Source organism: Bubalus bubalis, chromosome 13 (genome assembly GCF_019923935.1).
Source record: "Bubalus bubalis isolate 160015118507 breed Murrah chromosome 13, NDDB_SH_1, whole genome shotgun sequence".
Lineage (NCBI taxonomy): Eukaryota > Metazoa > Chordata > Mammalia > Artiodactyla > Bovidae > Bubalus > Bubalus bubalis.
The window spans coordinates 57968485-57986550 of record NC_059169.1 but is presented as its reverse complement, the minus strand read 5'-3'; the positions used below and the strand labels follow the sequence as shown (position 1 = coordinate 57986550).

The window sequence follows — 18066 nt, the reverse complement described above, 5'->3', positions numbered from 1 at the left end:
TCATTGACAAAACCTCCCCAAGTAATTTAAGTCATTTAACGTGTGTATGATCCCATGAGATTAATGGGGCAGATATAATTGTATTCTTATTTTTCAGTAGGAGAAAACGGTCATAGAGCTAGGGGAAGTCAGGGCAAGTAGAGGACTCAGGTGTTCTTTGAAGGAGCTGAACCAAACCGTGGTTTGCCCAGGAGGAGGGGGTCTGCAGGGGTAAGGTCAGAAAGGCAGGTAGGGAGTGGACTTTGGGTGGCCTTGGTTGTCAATTATAGAAACCTGGGCTTTCTGCAGTACAGCTGTTGAAGCTTTTGAAGCAACGAAGATCCCATTAAAACCCAAAGTGCTCAGGGGTCTGGTCTGGCAGTGACTCCGTGGGTGTTGGCTTGGGGACAGGCAGGTTGAAACGTTACTGCACTGCCGGGGTCAGAGTGGACATAAGGGTCTTTTTTGGTTGTTTGGATTTTTTTATTCATGGAGAACCTACAATACATGAAACATACTAAATGATCCAAGTAACAACGAAAACACGATGGTCCAAAAGCAGTGGGATGGAGCAAAAGCAGTTCTGAGAAGAGAGTTGATAGCAATACAATCTTAGCTCAGGAAAACAAAAAAAATTGCAAGCAACCTAACCTTACTCTTAAAGCAACTAGAGAAAGAAAAACAAACAAAACCTTAAAGTAGTAGAAGAGACATCACAGAGATAATGAAATAGAGACAAAGAAACATAATGAATAATTAGTAGATATTTACACTGGTGATTTGGATAGTAAACTGATAGAAGCCTGATAATAAGGTGTTCAAAAGAACATGCTTACTTTCAGGTGAAGGTTGGAATCTCATCAAACTACCTGGTACTCTACTAGCTGGGCTTCCCAGGTGGCACAGTGGGAAAGAATCCGCCTGCCAATGCAGAAGACTCGAGATGTGGGTTGGATCCCTCGGTCAGGAAGATCCCCTGGATAAGGAAATGGCAACTCACTCCAATATTCTTGCCTGGAGAATCCCATGGACAAGGAGCCTGGTGGGCTACAGTCCACGGGGTCGCAAAGAGTGTGACACGACTGAGAGATTGAGCATATACTCCACCAGCTAGTTTAAGTATTGAGAGAGAGATTTCATGCACTTTTAGAAGCCAAAAAGATCTTAAAAATCTTTAACACACGTATTTTATAATTAAACACTTGAGGCCTGAGAGGTTCAAGAACTTGCCATGATACTCCCAAACTTGAAAAGAAATAGACTGAAATTAATAACTGCTCCATGATGTGTGTTTCCATATACACTTAATTAGCCCTGGAAAAAATTAGCTGTATAACGGAATATTCTCATTCAATGCCAGCCTTTTATAGATGTGAAATGCTGTTATTTCCTTAAGGTTTCCATTCATTAACATAACTTTTTTCTCCTGTGTTTGCATGTTTTCTCCACTAGGAACTAATTAAAATCTAGATATTAGATTGTTGAACTTATGCATTTTTATTTAGTATTTAACATTTAGAACAGGAAGTATGTATGAAGACACATTGGTGGTCTTTTTTTTTTTTAGAGATAAGGCAAAATCTATCTGCTATTTTAAGTTTTGAGGATGGATGCTGGTGGGGATAGGGGGTGGAATCTAAGGAAAGTAAGAAAATGTGTGATTTTATTATCTGAGGGCTTAATGGTTTTCACATCACCAGCCACCGTGGGCTGGACCAGGTTGCAAAGCAATATAGTGATGACTCCCTTTTTTTTAAAAACAGGTATAACTCGTGCTCCACTAATGAAGAGGCCTTTATCCTGGATCCTGACAGCACTATCGGAAACAGAATTGAGAGCCTCACTCAGCGCACGGCAATGATAGAAGGAAAGAATAAGGTACTGTTTATCAGAATAAGCGTGGGGATATTTATTCTAAAAGCACACACTCATTTCCTAGTTATGGGTTTATTAGAGTCAGAAGGAATTCAAATGCTCACACAAAACTTCTGAGAGAAGAAAGGCATATGTCTTCATGGAGAGATGCACTGAGGTGACTCAAACTGCTGCATCCCCCCAAATGACCACCAGTCCCAAGGGAACAAGTCCTTGTCCTGATGCCTGTTGAACAGGAGACTGGCCCCCATCCATGGTTCTGGACCCTGGCTGCATAGTAGTCGATTATTACACTATATAATATACATAGTATATATTATCCTGCTCCACCAATTACTATTCCATGTGAATCTTCAGCATGGAACCCAGGATGCACAAAAGTTCCCGGAGAGATGCTAGCTTAACCAACATGGAGAGTCTCTGACATAACTGAAGTGGGATGTCAGTAAGCAAAAGCCAGTACCAAACTTAGGCTAAGATGGAATGTTTCCCTTTCACAAAATATCTTGTTTTTCCCCTACGTTTCTGCACTGGCAAAGCCTCAGTTGGGATATACAAACCCACAGTGAATCAGATATCCTGACCTAAGAAATGCAAGTCAAAACCACTGTGAGATATTTATCACCTCACACCTGTCAGAAAGGCTGTTGTCAAAAGACTAGAAATATATGAAACTGTAAAGCAATTATACGCCAATAAAAAATAAATAAAATCACACATAGAATAAAAAGACAAGAAATAAAAAATGTTGGTGAGGCTGTTCAGAACCCCTTATGCACTGCTGGTGGGAATATAATTGGTACAGCCGCTATGGAAAGCAGTCTTGGGGTTCCTTAAAAAATTGAAAATATAACTACCCTATGATCTAGCAATTCCGGTTCTGGGTACTTGTCTAAAGAAGACAAAAACACTAACTCAGAAGATATGTGTAGCCACACATTCACTACAGCATTATTTATAGTAGCTAAGACACTGAAGCAACCGAAATGTCCATCGACAGATGAATGGATAAAGATAATGCAGTACACATATACAGTGGAATATTACTTGGTCATAAAAAAAAAGAATGAAATCTTGCCATTTGTGATATTACTTGGTCATAAAAAAAAGAATGAAATCTTGCCATTTGTGACAACATGGACAGACTTTAAGGGCATATGCTAGATGAAGTAAGTAAGAGAAAGACAAATACCATATAATCTCACTTACATGTGAACCAATTAAAAAAAAGCTCATAAATTGGAATTGTGTACCTTTTGATTCCTTTTTCCATTTGCCCACACCCTACCTCCTGCCTCCGGCAACCACCAATTTGTAAAGGAAATAAATAGCCACTGGGCTATCACGCACAGACAGCACTGTGACAATAGTTAATACTACTGAATTGTATACTTAAAAGTTGCTCAGAGAATACCTCTCAAAATTTCTCAGCTCAAGAAAAACAACTTTTTACCTGTGCACTTGATAGATGTTAACCAGACTTAATGTAGTGATGATTTTGCGATATATACAGATATTGAATTGTTATGTCATACACATGGAGCTAGTATTTTGTCAATATACTTCAATTAAAAAAGAAGTTTCTCTAACCCAGTCAGGCTCTATAAACCATCTTTTCTGCTCTTGCACATGCGTTCTTCATTCTTCTAAACTCCGTTAGCCTGAGAACTAGCTGACACCTCGTGAACTAGGCAAATCTCAGTGCATCTCAAGCCTGATGACTTTTTTCTCCTGAATTAGTGAACAATACACTTAAAAATCCACTGTTCTCAGGCACAGAGATAGTGATGCTTTACAAAGAGAGGAAAACATATCACATCACCCTTTGCTGGAATATCTACTCCTACATGCATATTCAGAGTGTCTGTTAACACGGATGTCATCTGCTCACATGCTCCTGCTGTCTGTTCAGCTATATTCTTTGCATTTCAAAGCAACAAAGTAGATGGCATCATTGTCCCTGCAGGACTTCAAAATAACAAATAACATCTGAATTCTTCATCATGGAAAACTTTTTGACATACACTCATGTCAACATCACTCTTTGGCAGGTCCAAGTGGTTATCTCCATTTTGAAGATAAGAAAAACTGAGGTGATAAGGTGATTAACTCAAAGTCACAGCATAATAGTAGCTTATGAGAAACTCAAACCAAAGTCTTCCTTTGCCAAGACCCAGGGCTCTGACAATTAAACCAATACAGAAATTGGTTAAGATGCTGATGGCTCGCACAATAACATCTGCGATCACTTGTCAAGGACTCAGGAAGAGTTGTTCTCATCACTGCAGTAGCTGTAGGTGGTTTACACGTCTTCTTCTTGAACACAAATGAACTGTAGTTTAAAACATTCCATGATGTGTAGCGACTGATGACAGAGCCATTTAATGAAATACTTAGAAGAAAGGAAATTCTGTGAACTGGAAAGTTTAACTCAAGTGACACTACTTTTTTTAAACAGGAAATTGCCTCAGAATGGAAAGCAAGTTAGTTGTCACAAAGTACTAGAAAATTCCAAGATGCCATTGAGGGTGTTGAATCATTTTGCCTTTTCTTGACCCTATCAGGTGCTTGTACTGTGAACCACTGGTTACTAAAGCACGAATTACGATCTTAATTTCAAAGGAACTTCTAGTCTGGTTTTGGTGTTCTATCCACAAAATATATATGATAGAAAAGGAAAAAGCCAGGTCAGGTTTCTGATTAGGCTGAAACCATGAAGTATCCACCTGCCTCCATACAGAATGCCTGTGAAAAAGGATGGAGGTGGAGGAGCAAAATCTGGGTGAGATAGTCTTCCCTGATTTCTTCCATGTGTGCTCTAAACAAATGCATTGTCTTATAATTCTGTAGTTATCAGTTCAGTTCAGTCGCACAGTCGTGTCTGACTCTTTGCGGCCCCATGGACTGCAGCACGCCAGGCTTCTCTGTCCATCACCAGCTCCCGTAGCTTGCTCAAACTCATGTCCGTCAAGTCGGTGATGCCATCCAACCATCTCATCCTCTGTCACCCCCTTCTCCTCCTGCCTTCAATCTTTCATCAGGGTCTTTTCCAGTGAGTCAACTCTTTGTATCAGGTGGCCAAAGTATTGGAGTTTCAGCTTCAGCATCAGTCCTTCCAATGAATATTCAGGACTAATTTCCTTTAGGATTGACTGGTTTGATCTCCTTCCAGTCCAAGGGAGTGTAGTTATACTGAGGCTTTAAATAGAGACCACCAGACACAGTTAGCTCTGGAGTCATCCAACCTGGGGGCAGGATTCATGGTTAAGCTCTGCTCTTTCTATTATATATAACCAACTGCAAATCAGTTCACCTCTCTGAACCTGAGTTCTCCCCTCCAGGAAAAAACAGAGCTCCTAACATCTGGCCTATCTCATTTGCCCATTATCAAAACGATTGTCATATGTACCCTAATGCAATCCCCCAGATACTAAACATATGCTATCAAGACTATTGGGCTTCTCAGGTGGCTCATCAGTAAGGAACCCACCTGCCATTGCAGAAGATCCTGGTTCAATCCCTGGGTCAGGAAGATCCCCAGAGGAGGAAATGGCCGAACATGACTTAGCAACTAAACCACAACAACAAATGAAGACTGCTGCTGCTGCTAATTTGCTCAGTCATGTCCGCCTCTGTGCAACCCCGTGGACTGTAGCCCACCAGGCCCCTCTGTCCATGGGATTCTCCAGGCAAGAATACTGGAGTGGGTTACCATGCCCTCCTCTAGGGGATCTTCCCAACCCAGGGATTGAACCCGTGTCTCTTACGTCTCCTGCATTGTCAAGTGGGTTCTTTACCACTAGCACCACCTGGGAAGCCCAAATGAAGACTATTTGTTAAAATAGTTTGCATTGAAAAAAAATTTTATACTCCTTCTTAACAAAGTATACACACACACAAAACCCACACACATCCTATTAGTAACAGTAACACATTAGACTTTAAGAGAGTTATTAATTTCACATCTTACCTTTAGAAGAATTTCCTAATTTGGCTTTTAGCGTCTATTGATGTTTCCTTGTGTGTCTGTGAAAAACATCAACCTTTCAGATGACAGATGGAAGTTTTGCTGTCTCAGAATTCTTTGCATAGTCTTTCCTTTACAATTAAAACTGCATTTCTTTTCTGTACATGTTAAGAAAGCAAATGAAAGTCCCAGCTTAGAACACACCAATACGTTTCCCCACAGTCATGCAGTCAGCATGTCCAGTACCCCGCTTCAGCCATCAGTGAATGAGGTCCTATTCGAGCACCTGCCGGATTTCAAGGACTTGCTTTTTTCCCCTTTCTGTTGTGTTTTTTGTTTTGTTTAACCCAAGGAAGGGTGCACAAGACAATAAAATTCAGTTTCCTTATGGCCAAGTTTTGGCCCAGATTTATGAAAAGTGAGTCATCAATTGGAGTTGCTAATGGCACACGAGGAGCTTTGGTATTGTTTCCCCAGAGTTGCCAGACTGTTGGTTTGTAGAGTTGGAGCAGGAAGTAGAAGGAACCTGGTGTTAGGGAAAAACAGACAGGAAATGCGTTTTACAGCATTGATTCTCTGAGGCTGGAGGATTGTGACAACTTGTCTTAGCAACATTTCCATTGAAATCATTTTGAGATTTCATTGAGAAATGTGTGTGCCATACGAGACACATCCATGACGGAAGCCCGAATGCCTCATCTCAGAGTCACAGTGTGGGCTCCACCCCCTACACACTCCCCAGCTTTGTCTAATTCTCACGTTCTATTTTCCCATCAGTTGGCTCAGATGTGCCACCCTAGGATAATTTTAGATTCTTCCCTGACCTTTACATATCTGCTTTTATTTCTCTCTGAAACACTTCAAAGGAAACTGTATTAGAAACATCCCGAGATTAAAATCACTGTTCCATATATAGATTTTTTTTTTTTTAAAGCAAGTGCTGGAAATTAGACTGACTTACACATCGTCCCTTCCATTCTGTTCCGTGAGGTTCAAACGCACTGAAGTAGTGAATCACTAATGCTTAGTGGAAGGGAAGGAAGGAAGGAGTGTGAATAAACTCCAAATTGACAGAGCCTGACGACAATCTTCAGCAGTGTTCCTGGGTCACACAGAAGAATCCAGAGAATGGACTTTAAGAGCATGTTTCAAATATCTTAATCCTGTGGTCCTCCAAGAGCAAATAGAGGCAAAGTGTGGGTTCAGAGCTCAAAAAGCTGTGACAAATGGAAACTAATTCTAGAACAAAGGCAAGCAGACAGCCTTGAGAATTTCTTTTGGTGTACCTTATGAAATATGATCATTTCAAATAGATGCTATGACTCAAATTCTTGAGTTTGAAATACTTCCTCTTTTTAACTACAAAGTTGATATTTGCTAATGTATAACTTAAAAGTATACTCTAGAAAAATAGGTCCTCTAGAAATCAGATAATTTTTAATAAAGTTACTCACATGATATAAGTTGTATCTTATTTTAAAATTTTCTTCTAAGGACTCCCCTGGTGGTCCAGTGGCTAAGACGCCAGGCTCCCAATACAGGGGGCCCAGGTTTGATCCCTGGTCAGGGAAACTAGATCCTTTGTAACTAAGATCCCATGTGCCGCAACTAAGACCCAGTACAGCCAAATAAGTAAATATTTTTAAATAAATAAGTAAATTTTTCTTATAATTTGTCCATTATAAATCATATTTTCAAACCATATAACACTTTATCCATTGGAAAAATAGCTTGCAACTTGTATAAAATGCTAAAAGAAACTAGTATTTCTGTACCGAGTAGTATTGAGCTTGTAGGGACCCATATTTGCTTATTAAAGGAGGTATTTTCCAGGGGAAACCCAATTCAAAGAGTAGACAACTCTATCACCAGATCTGTGCTGTGAAATTTAAAGAGTTTTAGTCCAGGAAGCGGTTTTGTGTAGATTAATAGCTTAGGCACTGGAGTCTGACAAACCTGGGCATAACTTGAGCAAATCGCTAAACCTCTGTAAGCTCGGTTGCCCCTTCTGTAGATCAGGTAATACACCCATGTCCTTGAGCTACAGGGAGGGTTAAATAAGGTAAATGCCTCCCACACTGTCTGGCACACAGCAAGGGCTACATAAAGCTACCCAGAAACAAAGAAATAATGTAAACTCCATCGATGTCATTTTCTAGATCAATTTTCATAGGCACTTGGGAGAGGTGAGTTCTGGGGCAGGCTTGACTGTGGGTGAGGAGTCTGTTTTGGAAGAGGTCATTTAGGCAAAGTGAGAGACTCAAATGGACCCCTTATCTCCAGGGTACCTGGTGTGACCTGAATTCATTCATTTCCCATCTATGGACCTCAGTTTTACACTCTGGTTATACAGAAGTTCTGAGCTACTAAGAGTCTTGTAAAATAGCCACAGCTATCCCCAGGTTCCCACCCAGGCCTTAAACAGGGCAGGTGCACACATCTGAACTGACATGCCCTCGCCATGAACCTTAGGTTCTCAGCTGGCCTGAGTTCAGAGAAATCAGAGTAGTTTTAATAGAAACCCAAATGCAACTTTCAGATTCAGGTAATCACTGTTTATAATTTCAAAGGTTCCAGCCAAACAGCAATGAGGTGTTCACTTATTTATGGACCAGCAATACATCTGAGAATCCAAACAAGGTTCTACTGAGGCTCATTCGGATTAACACTGGAGCCCTAACTTCACCAGGAAGGCTGTGCTCGAGCCTAGAGACAAACAGCAGAGGGGCTGTGAGGCTCTGAGCCTGTTCTTCATCTGCCTCTGCCCCAAGCACATGAGCGCGTCTCCTAAGAAGATTACGGCAATCAGACTCTTACTCAGTGCTCTCTCTGGTCCTTCTACCTCTCATCTACAAGCTCCTCTTCCAGCTGCTTTTTCCTCTGCGACTCTGAAGTGTTGGGTGCAACAACTATAAAGAAATCGCTATCCAGAATTTTATGTCCCACCTCTTAGAATGATAATCAAATAGAGAAAGAGACATTTGAGCTCTCATTCTCTCTCCATTGGTTATTTGCCTTCATGTGAGTGTTTCTCTATGAAAGAGAGAATAGTATAATATATATACCTGATCTTCAAGTAGAGACATTCTTCTCTATTACCTTCAAGTAGTCCTTCAAGTTAAGAATAAGGGTTGTGTTCTTATTCACCTCTGTCTCCCTTGCAACATTTGGGCAGTGCCTTAAATAATCAGTTATCAAGAAGATCCCCTGGAGGAGGGCATGGCAACCCACTCCAGTATTCTCGCCTGCAGAATCCCACGGACAGAGGAGCCTGGCAGACTGCAGTCTATAAGGTCACAAAGTGTTGGACATGGCTGAGTGACTTAACACATATATACACATATGCTAAATTGAATGAACATGCCACAAATTGCAAACAGTTTCATTTCCCAGAATCTCAACAATACACAGAGGACATATGAATAGATGTAATTAAACACATCCAACAAACAGATCATGAAATCATCATGAAATATGGACTATACCACAGTGACAGTTACAAGGAATTTGGAGCAATAGAGTTGCTGGCTAAAAAAAAATGAAGAATTTAGTTTTTAGTCTTCCTGACCTGTAGATGAAAGACAGACATACTTCAATTTATTGGAAGGAATATGAGAACATGGGTAAAATGCCTACCATGTGACTGAACAACTTGTAAAATTGTTAAGACCCTTTATAGACTTTGTGTTATCATCTTAGAAAGCCCAATGTCAATTCACTTTGCTGTACAGCAGAAACTAACACAGCATTATAAGGCAATTATACTCCAATAATATTTTATTTTATTTATTAGAAAAAAAAAGGTCTACTGTCACAGTTCAGCCTTTATATCCCTTTAGCCTGTGAGTGACTGGATCATTTTACTCCAGTCAGGACACCCCATTAGTCTGAAAGCACCAGCTCCGTCTACAATGTCAGAGCCTGTGACCAGACCTTTGTGCCCTAGAGATAGGCTGCAGTGATCAATAAGCAACTGGATCAAACTTTTTTGTAATTTTAAATATGAAAAACTTACTAGCTGTCTCATTGTTTCATGTATAGTATGCGTTACTTTTTTGCAAGGTCAGGTTAAATTTTTAAATTCTCAACAATGCATTTCATACTACTAATTTTTATCCTGAAGACCGCAGGGCAAATCCTTAAGCCATGTGAGTTGGTGTTTCACTACTTTTTTTTTTTTTTGAGGCATGACTTTTTGTGACGTCACAGTTTGGAAAGTGCTTTCAAGTCTACCCACTTTTGACTCGTGTTTCTTTAGGGGCACACTCACCAAACAGCAGCGCTAAAATCTAGTGAAATGATATTGTGGTATGCATTCATCACTTATATCTTCATTTTCTAGAATAGGAATGAACAGACTGAGAAATTAAGTATTGGGTTGGCCAAAAATTTCATTTGGGTTTTCCATACCATCAGGAAAAACCCAAATGAACCTTCTGGCCAACCCAATAATTTACAAACACATGGAAGGGTCTTAGGAAGCGTCCACTCTTCCTCCTGGGGCGTCGGGGCTGCAACACCACGTTCCAGAAAAGCAGTGGTTCAGCCAGACTTTCTCCTCTGTCCTTGCTCACTTAGCACTCCCGTGTGAGGAAGGCTCCTGTTAGCAAGCCGTGTTCGTGATCACAAGTCATCCAGAGAAAAGAGACGGGCCAGGCTCCCCTCTAGCCAGCGTGGCGCTGACCACCTCTTAGGGTAGGACGTGCCGTGCCGCATATGGGCTTCAGGTCTGTAATTGTTACGCCAGCAGCGCGAGGTAAATAAGCCTGAAGCCCTCATACGAGTCGGATGTCATAGCCCCCGGTCTCCTGAGGACCTGTTTTCCTGTTGTTTTTCCACCCTTTCTGGGCTGCAGAGATCCTGGTAACAAGCATACGTGCAGTCCCATTTGTGTCGAGGCCATGGGGTGGCGGGATCACGTCCCCCTCAGAAGCATCTCGGGGGTGTCCGAGGGTTCTCTGTCCCGTCGCTAAAACTGCCTCTCCTTTTGCAGACGTCTAGTACCTTGGTTGTGGCTGACGCTAGAATTTCTGGAATCTATACTTGCATGGCTACCAATAAAGTCGGGACTGTGGAAAGAAACATGAACTTTTACATCACAGGTAAGACACATGCCCTGCACTTAGGAAGACAGCCCAGTGACCTCAATCTCTCTTCTAACCTTGTCTGCTTTTAATGTACTTGAGTGATTTTTATTTAAAAAAAAAAATTCCATAGAATTGTTCAACTCTTGAGTACCTTCATCCTTGCTCTCAGGAATCGTCTTCTACAACATCGTTGGGTCTCTTGAAGAGTTACTTCCCTGAATTCTCTTTTAGAGCTATTTGTGGACATCTTCCCAGGCTGGATTGTGAATCTGGGATCTTGTCTTTTTTTTTTTTTTTAATGTGGACTTTTTTTTTTTTTTAAGTCTTCATTGAATTTGTTACAATAGTGCTTCTGTTGTTTTACATTTTGGTTTTTTGGCTGTGAGGCATATGGGATCTTAGTTCCCTGACTGGGGATCAAACCCTCACCCCCTGTATTGAAAGTGCGGAGTCTTAACCACTGGATTCCCAGGGAAGTCCCTTGTCATGTTTATTTTTGAACATCCCACAGTCCCCAGCACAGGGCCTGGCACACAGCGGTGGTGCAGGAAAAGTCAAGGAAACCATTTACATTATGTGCGATGACATTTTTGTCACCCAAGAGGTGAATTGTTTCACAGCATTTTTTAAACTGAAATATCATTGATTTGCAATACTGTGTTAATTTCTGCTATACAGCAAACATCTCACAACGGAATTTCAACTTTTTGAGAAATGAGGCTCTCCTAAAGACATCTGAAACTGAGCTTCGCTGAAGGTTATTCATGTGCTATTTTTCAGTAGCATTTCAGAATTTCTAACTTGAAATATGATGGCGTCTGCAAATCTTCAAACTTGCAAGGCACACAAGTGGCACTCCCTGTGTCCCAGCATGGTACAGGAAGGAAGTCAGCAGCTCAAAGTATAAAACAATTGCCTGGCTCCACGCTCCCCCGATTTTCTGAGGAAGCCTGGGCAGTTGGCCAGTTCCCTGGAAACTTCATGCTGTCTGGGGCAGGCTGCCGCCATTACTTTGAGTTCTCCTGAAAGAAATAGGTAGGTAGGTCCAATTTCATGAAAAGTAGGTGCTACCAGAGCACAGGGAGCCGTCAGACAAGTTAGCCGACAAAGCGGTGCCATGGGACACATCCCTTGGTGGGTTCCCACAGGCTGCCAGAGCCAGAAGAGACGCTTGGGACTATTTGGTATGATAACCCTGTGTTTTCTAGATGAGCAAGTGGGATTTAGAGAGGTGGAGAGGCACCCAGCAGAGCCTCTGAAAACTAAGCCAGTCCCTATCCAGTCAGTATTGGAGAAGTGGAGACAAAATCATCTTTGCATTCATTCCAGGTAGGGAAAGGCCTTTGTTTAGAGGATTCAGATAGCTGTTTTGCACATACTGATTCTCAAAGCAATCTCAGATGATCTGAACTAATGAAGCTCAAAGATTTGTATTGTCCTTTTTATTTCGGGAGAAACAAGCTAACCCATCTGGAGGAGGAAAGGCAACCCACTCCAGGATTCTTGCTTGGAAAATTCCATAGACAAGAGGAGCCTGGTGGGCTACAGTCCATGGGGTTGCAGAGTCAGACACAACTGGTTAGGGTGAGCACAAGCTCACCCTAACCATCCAAGTCCAAGGCCACTATCTGTGTGATTTAGAGTACAAAAGATCGACCCATTCCTTTTCTGTGCTGACTATTCAATACGTTTGTTCAAGTTTAATGAGCAGCAGCTGTTAAACAGTACAGGTCGGCTCTGTGTTGAGCACTCCAAGGGACAGCAAGGAGGCCCTGTCTTATTAGGAAGACAGGCTGAACACCACAGACACAAAGAAGAAATGTTGTCTGTATTCTAGTATCAAAAGGAATGAGCAGGGCTTCCCTGGTAGCCCAGTGGTAAAGAATTCACCGACCAACGCAGGGGACACAGGTTCGATCCCTGATCTGGGAAGATTCCACGTATCATGGGGCAAGTAAGCCCATGCACAGCTACAGAACCTGCGCTCTAGAGCCCAGGGGCCACAACTGCTGACCCCCACGTGCCCTCGAGCCTGTGTTCCACGAGAGAAGCACCACAGCGAGGTTGCACCACAACTACAAAGCAGCCCCCACTCGCTGAAACTAGAGAAAAGTCCGACCAGCAGCAAAGACCCAGCGCAGCCAAAAATAAAGACATTAAATTCTTTTTTTATAAAAGATGAATGAGCAGAATTAACATGACCAATGAATTTACCAATGGTAAGTCAATGCTACCAACAGAAATATAAAAGTCACATGTGTGATTTCACATTTTCTAGTAACCATTTTTTGAAGTAAAAAGAAAAAAGTGCATTTTATTAGACCCAACAGATCCCAAATCTATCATTTTAACATATCTTCAGTATTTTTTAAAATATTACACTGCTTTGGCTTTTAAAATTGGAATCGAAATAAAATCGAATGAAATTCAATCCAGTCCCACTGGCTACATTTTCAAGGCTCGGAAGCCACAGGTGGTCCTGTATTGTACAGGGTTGCTCCAAGCCCCTGAGAAGGAAGCAGAACTTGGGGTGATCCTGGACCTAAGGGGGAGTCCTGAGGGGCCTAGAATTTGAATCAGTCGAAAGAAGAGAACATTCTGGCCTTGGCATCTTCAGAATCAAGGCAAGAGGACTGACAAAGAGGCCCACAAACTATACATCTAACCACTTGCAAGTTCTAAATCATGCAAATAAGCTGGTAGATATATTTTAGCCTCTGGTGGACAAATATACTTTCACGATGACCTGAAAGTCAGGTGCAAATCAAGAATTCTGGGTCTGCTAGGAGGGGCGCGTGGTCGTGCCGGAGGTGCAGGAGGAGCCAGCCAGCACTTGGCTCTGTCCCCACCGCAAGGGGCCGTGGACTCTGGAGATGGTCTCCCCAGCCACACCTCCAAACTCTGTTTCGCCTCCCCCATACAGTCTCCCTGAGCCCCTCAAGTGTGCAGACCACCCAGCAGTCTGACGTCAGGAAGGGGAGGAGGCCTGAGACTGTCTGGAAGCAGCCTTGGGATCATCTTCCAGGGAATTCCAGGACCCCACTTGGCCCCTCCATTTTGGGGAAGGGTAGAGTCAGAACAGAGAGCCCTCTGCCTGGGTCCACAGGAAGTACTGGGAGAGGATGCCCTGACCGAGGGGAGCTCCTCTCATTCCCTCATTGATCAGCGTCCCCAGGGAAGGTTCATCCGTGCTCAACATCCAGCATCAACATCCAGCCCACACATCCCCCTGAGTTCTCCATGGCTCCAGCCTACATCTGTGCCCGGCACTGCTGCTGAAAGGACCCCAGCTGACAGAACGGACCCCCTCCTGAACCCAGACAGAACTCCCCCTTCACCTTCTCCCTACCACGTGATCCACTTTATAACCGTGGAGCACTTGAAACCTTTTCTAGATCCCAAGGCTTATCCATGGAAAGGACCAATGGGGATTCTATTCCAATATACCTGACTGGAAGCTCACGATGTCTTTCCTCTACAAGTTTAAGAGCTTTACTCTTAAAACTGAGCACGAATTCATTCTGATCAAGTCCCCATTGTTTGGCATATCATTCTCCTAAATTCTTTGCTCCCAGTTTTGAAAAATTATAGTTTTGACTGGTAATTGGACATTACTGATGTTCATTATTTCTAAAACAATTCTTTCTTACTCAAATCTCTGTCATGAGATTTAGCCTCACTGCGTGGTTTAGTCGCTAAATCGTCAACTCTTGCGATCCCATGGTCTGTAGCCCACCAGGCTCCTCTGTCCATGGGATTTTCCAGGCAAGAATACTGGAGTGGGTTGCCATTTCCTTCTCCAGGGGATCTTCCCAACCCAGGGATCAAACCTGGGTCTCCTGCATTGCAGGCAGATTCTTTACCGACTGAGCTATGAGGAAAACCTAGAGATGAGACTAAATACTCTTAGGAATGTTGCACCTTCCATGACTATTTCCTGAAAAATGAGTGTATATTTGTCCAATGTTTATATTTGACCTACTGCAGCTCATGCTTTAAAAGAGCTGTCTAAAATTTAACTGCTTGAAACCAAAAGACCTAGATCTGGATCTTACAGATCCTCATTTCAATCAAGGTTGGCCCCGCCTTAAAATACAACAGAGTTGCCTTCCAAACTAATGAAAACTGGTTCTGTGGCCATTAACATCCTTCATGGCTTCTCCACACTTTTGCCATTCACTCCAGTGTTCTCGCCTGGAGAGTCCCAGGGACTGGGGAATCTGGTGGGCTGCCGTCTATGGGGTCGCACAGAGTCGGACACGACTGAAGCGACTTAGCAGCAGCAGTAGCAGCAGAGGGATGAGATGGGGGAGGGGTTGGGAAGGAGGTCCAAGAGGGAGGGGATATATGTATACCTATAGCTGATTCACTTCGTTGTACAGCAGAAACACAATACTGCAAAGCAACCATGCCCCAATTAAAAATAAAAATAAAATCAGAACCTTTCAGCACTCTATAAACAAAAAACACCATAGTATCTAATTAAAACAAGCAAAACTTTCTAGTCACCACTCATTATCTAGAGAATGCTATTTCTGTTCTCCAATTGAAGTCAAGTCTTCTTTATTGCCACCTGCAAAAGGAGAAGACACCTTTCATCGACTTCTAACTTCTATACTTGTCTCTTGTCATGAACGTCATTCATTGGTTTGATCCAATTAAGTCAAAATGGCTAGCCCCAAGCGTGCACCTTTGTAAACATAGTCCTCTATCATCTAACCCTGGGTAGAATGTCTGCTATGAGCGAGGGTGAGTCTTCTCCACGCCACCTCCTAAGATGCCGTGGATGTGATCACGCATCAGATGCATGAGTATGAGTTGGTTCTGCTGTTGAGTGGACTGATTCCACTACAGATCCTTAAGTGTGGGAAGATTGCTTGTTTTCACTTTGAGAGTCAGAAGGCAGACCTGCCTTCTTAGGTCTGTTTTTGTACTCAGGCTGAAAAAAAAAATTGACATGAATTAAGGGGAGAAATCCCTCTGGATTCATTAACTAGTTTAGGACATCTTATTTACCATCTCCCATGCGTCAAAAAAGAACAGCAGAGGGGCTGTCCTGAGAAATAGATCATTTCTAAGCGCTGTCTGACAACATAAACCAAACCAGCCTCTCAACAGGGTCTCTCTCCTGAGAAACAGACCTGAAAACTGCCTTGGTGCTTTTCTCTTCCTCTGTGTGTGTTTTTGCTGTTTTGCTGGCACTCAGCATGACTGTGGGTGTGTTAGCAATTACTGAGGCTCAAACAGGAACAGCCCGGCCTTATCTCCCTGGCTTCCCAATGTCACTAAATGCATTTTATTTTGAGATTCCTGGTGGTGCTTGGCAAAGATAAACAAAATCTTCCATCAGGAAACCTGTGAGCTATTTCCACAGGAAGTTTCAAATCACTAAAGTAAATAGAAACTCTCGACATGATCTCAATGGTGTTACTTCGGCCCTCTTGGGTCCTAACCACAAAGATGAGGCTTGGTAAATGGACGCCTGCCGTCTTTTGAGAAATGAGTGGGTCGCAACCAGGGCATGAGACTTCTGCCCTGGTATATGTGTAAAAGTTGATGGCTGATGGTTTACTCCTCATGCTGGGAAAGTGTCCCAAATATAAAAAGATGCTGAATTCGAGGGGCTATTTCTGATACCTTATTGTTATGTTAAAAAAAAAAAAAAAAAAGGACTGTCAGCTGCTTCTGCCTCTTCTGGCAAATTCTTAGGTTTTTTTAATTTTAAAAGCAGACAAACCCATGGTGCCTCCTCTCTCTCCCTTCATTGACGGCTTCATAAACCACTGCTACCCCCACCCTGGCTCCCAGGTTTCAGATGAATACTTTGGCATTTCTTCAGTCGTGACACTTTATAATGAAGCCAAAGCCCAGAAAAATCAGAAAAACAAGCAAAGTGAGATTTAGGAAAGAGTTGATATGATATCTAATTTTGGACTATTGTCCCCTTAAGGTTTAAAGGTTTCTTTATAGCTTTGTGTGCAAAGGATAATAATAATAATAGCATAACATAGTGCTTTTCATCTTCAAAGTTCTTTGTGAAATGTTGGCGACAATTCTTTGCTCGAATGCAGATATGCTGCTAGTCACAAGCAATGGACAGGTTTTGAGAGCAGGCCAGTTCAGGGCCAGGAACCAATGATTTTCTAAGGTTGTCTGGTGAGATGGTCCAAAAGGAGATGAAGGAACTGTCAGCGTAGAAGCCAAATGATGGTCCAGGTTAAGAAAGCTGAGGAGGGAAGCTGTGAGGTGTGGCTAGAGGGGACAAGAGGATGGAAATGAAGGTTCGCTGGGAATCGACATTGGAGAAAATGCCTTTTAATGATGTAGTCCCTTTAGGAAACTGTGTAATGTTGTTTTCTTTTTTTAAGTGGATATATTGTATGTGTATTTGGTTCAAGACTTTTTTTTTTTTTTTTTTTTTGACCACAACTTGGCATGCAGGATCTTAGCTCTCCTACTAGGGATCCAGCCCATGCCCCCTGCAGTGGAAGTGCAGAGTCTTAACCACTGGACCACCAGTGTGTGTGTTAATTGCTCATTCGTGCCCGACTCTTTGCAACTCCATGGGCTGAAGCTCGTGAGGTTCCTCTGTCCATGGGATTCTCCAGGCAAGAACACTGGAGTGGGTTGCCATTCCCTTCTCCAGGGGATCTTCCCGTCCCAGGGATCGAACACGCATCTCCTTGTGTTGCAGGCAGTCTGAGCCACTGGGGAAGCCAAAGAAGTCCCTTAATATGTTTTTGAGAGCAAATCTGATTTAGAAACCATCCTCCCCCAACTCTGTGCACTCTGGCAACTTTCCCAAATTAGTTGTCCGCATTTTCAGAAGAACTCTTGCTCTTTTATTTTAAGTAGAAGTGAAGTGATGACCAAAGTGAAGTGAAAGTTGCTCAGTCATGTCCGACTCTTTGTGACCCCGTGGACTATACAGTCCATGCAATTCTCCAGGCCAGAATATTGGAGTGGGTAGCCTTTCCCTTCTCCAGGGGATCTTCCCAATGCAGGGATCAAATCCAGGTCTCCCACATTGCCGCAGATTCTTTACCAGCTGAGCCACCAGGGAAGCCCAAGAATACTGGAGTGGGTAGCCTATCCCTTCTCCAGCGGATCTTCCCGACCCAGGAATCAAACCAGGGTCTCCTGCATTGCAGGTGGATT

At 42.6% G+C, this 18066-nt stretch overlaps 1 protein-coding gene across 5 annotated transcripts in view; it reads left to right on the top strand.

Moving 5' to 3' along the window:
* The window catches only part of FLT1 (fms related receptor tyrosine kinase 1), a 206106-nt gene that overhangs the window by 99131 nt on the left and 88909 nt on the right, over positions 1-18066 (top strand). For all 5 annotated transcript variants that reach the window (XM_044927306.2, XM_006078571.4, XM_044927307.2 and 2 more), the window contains 2 exons: positions 1743-1857; positions 10815-10923. In XM_044927306.2, coding sequence (XP_044783241.2) covers positions 1743-1857; positions 10815-10923 — 224 coding nt within the window. The remainder of the gene's footprint in view (positions 1-1742; positions 1858-10814; positions 10924-18066) is intronic.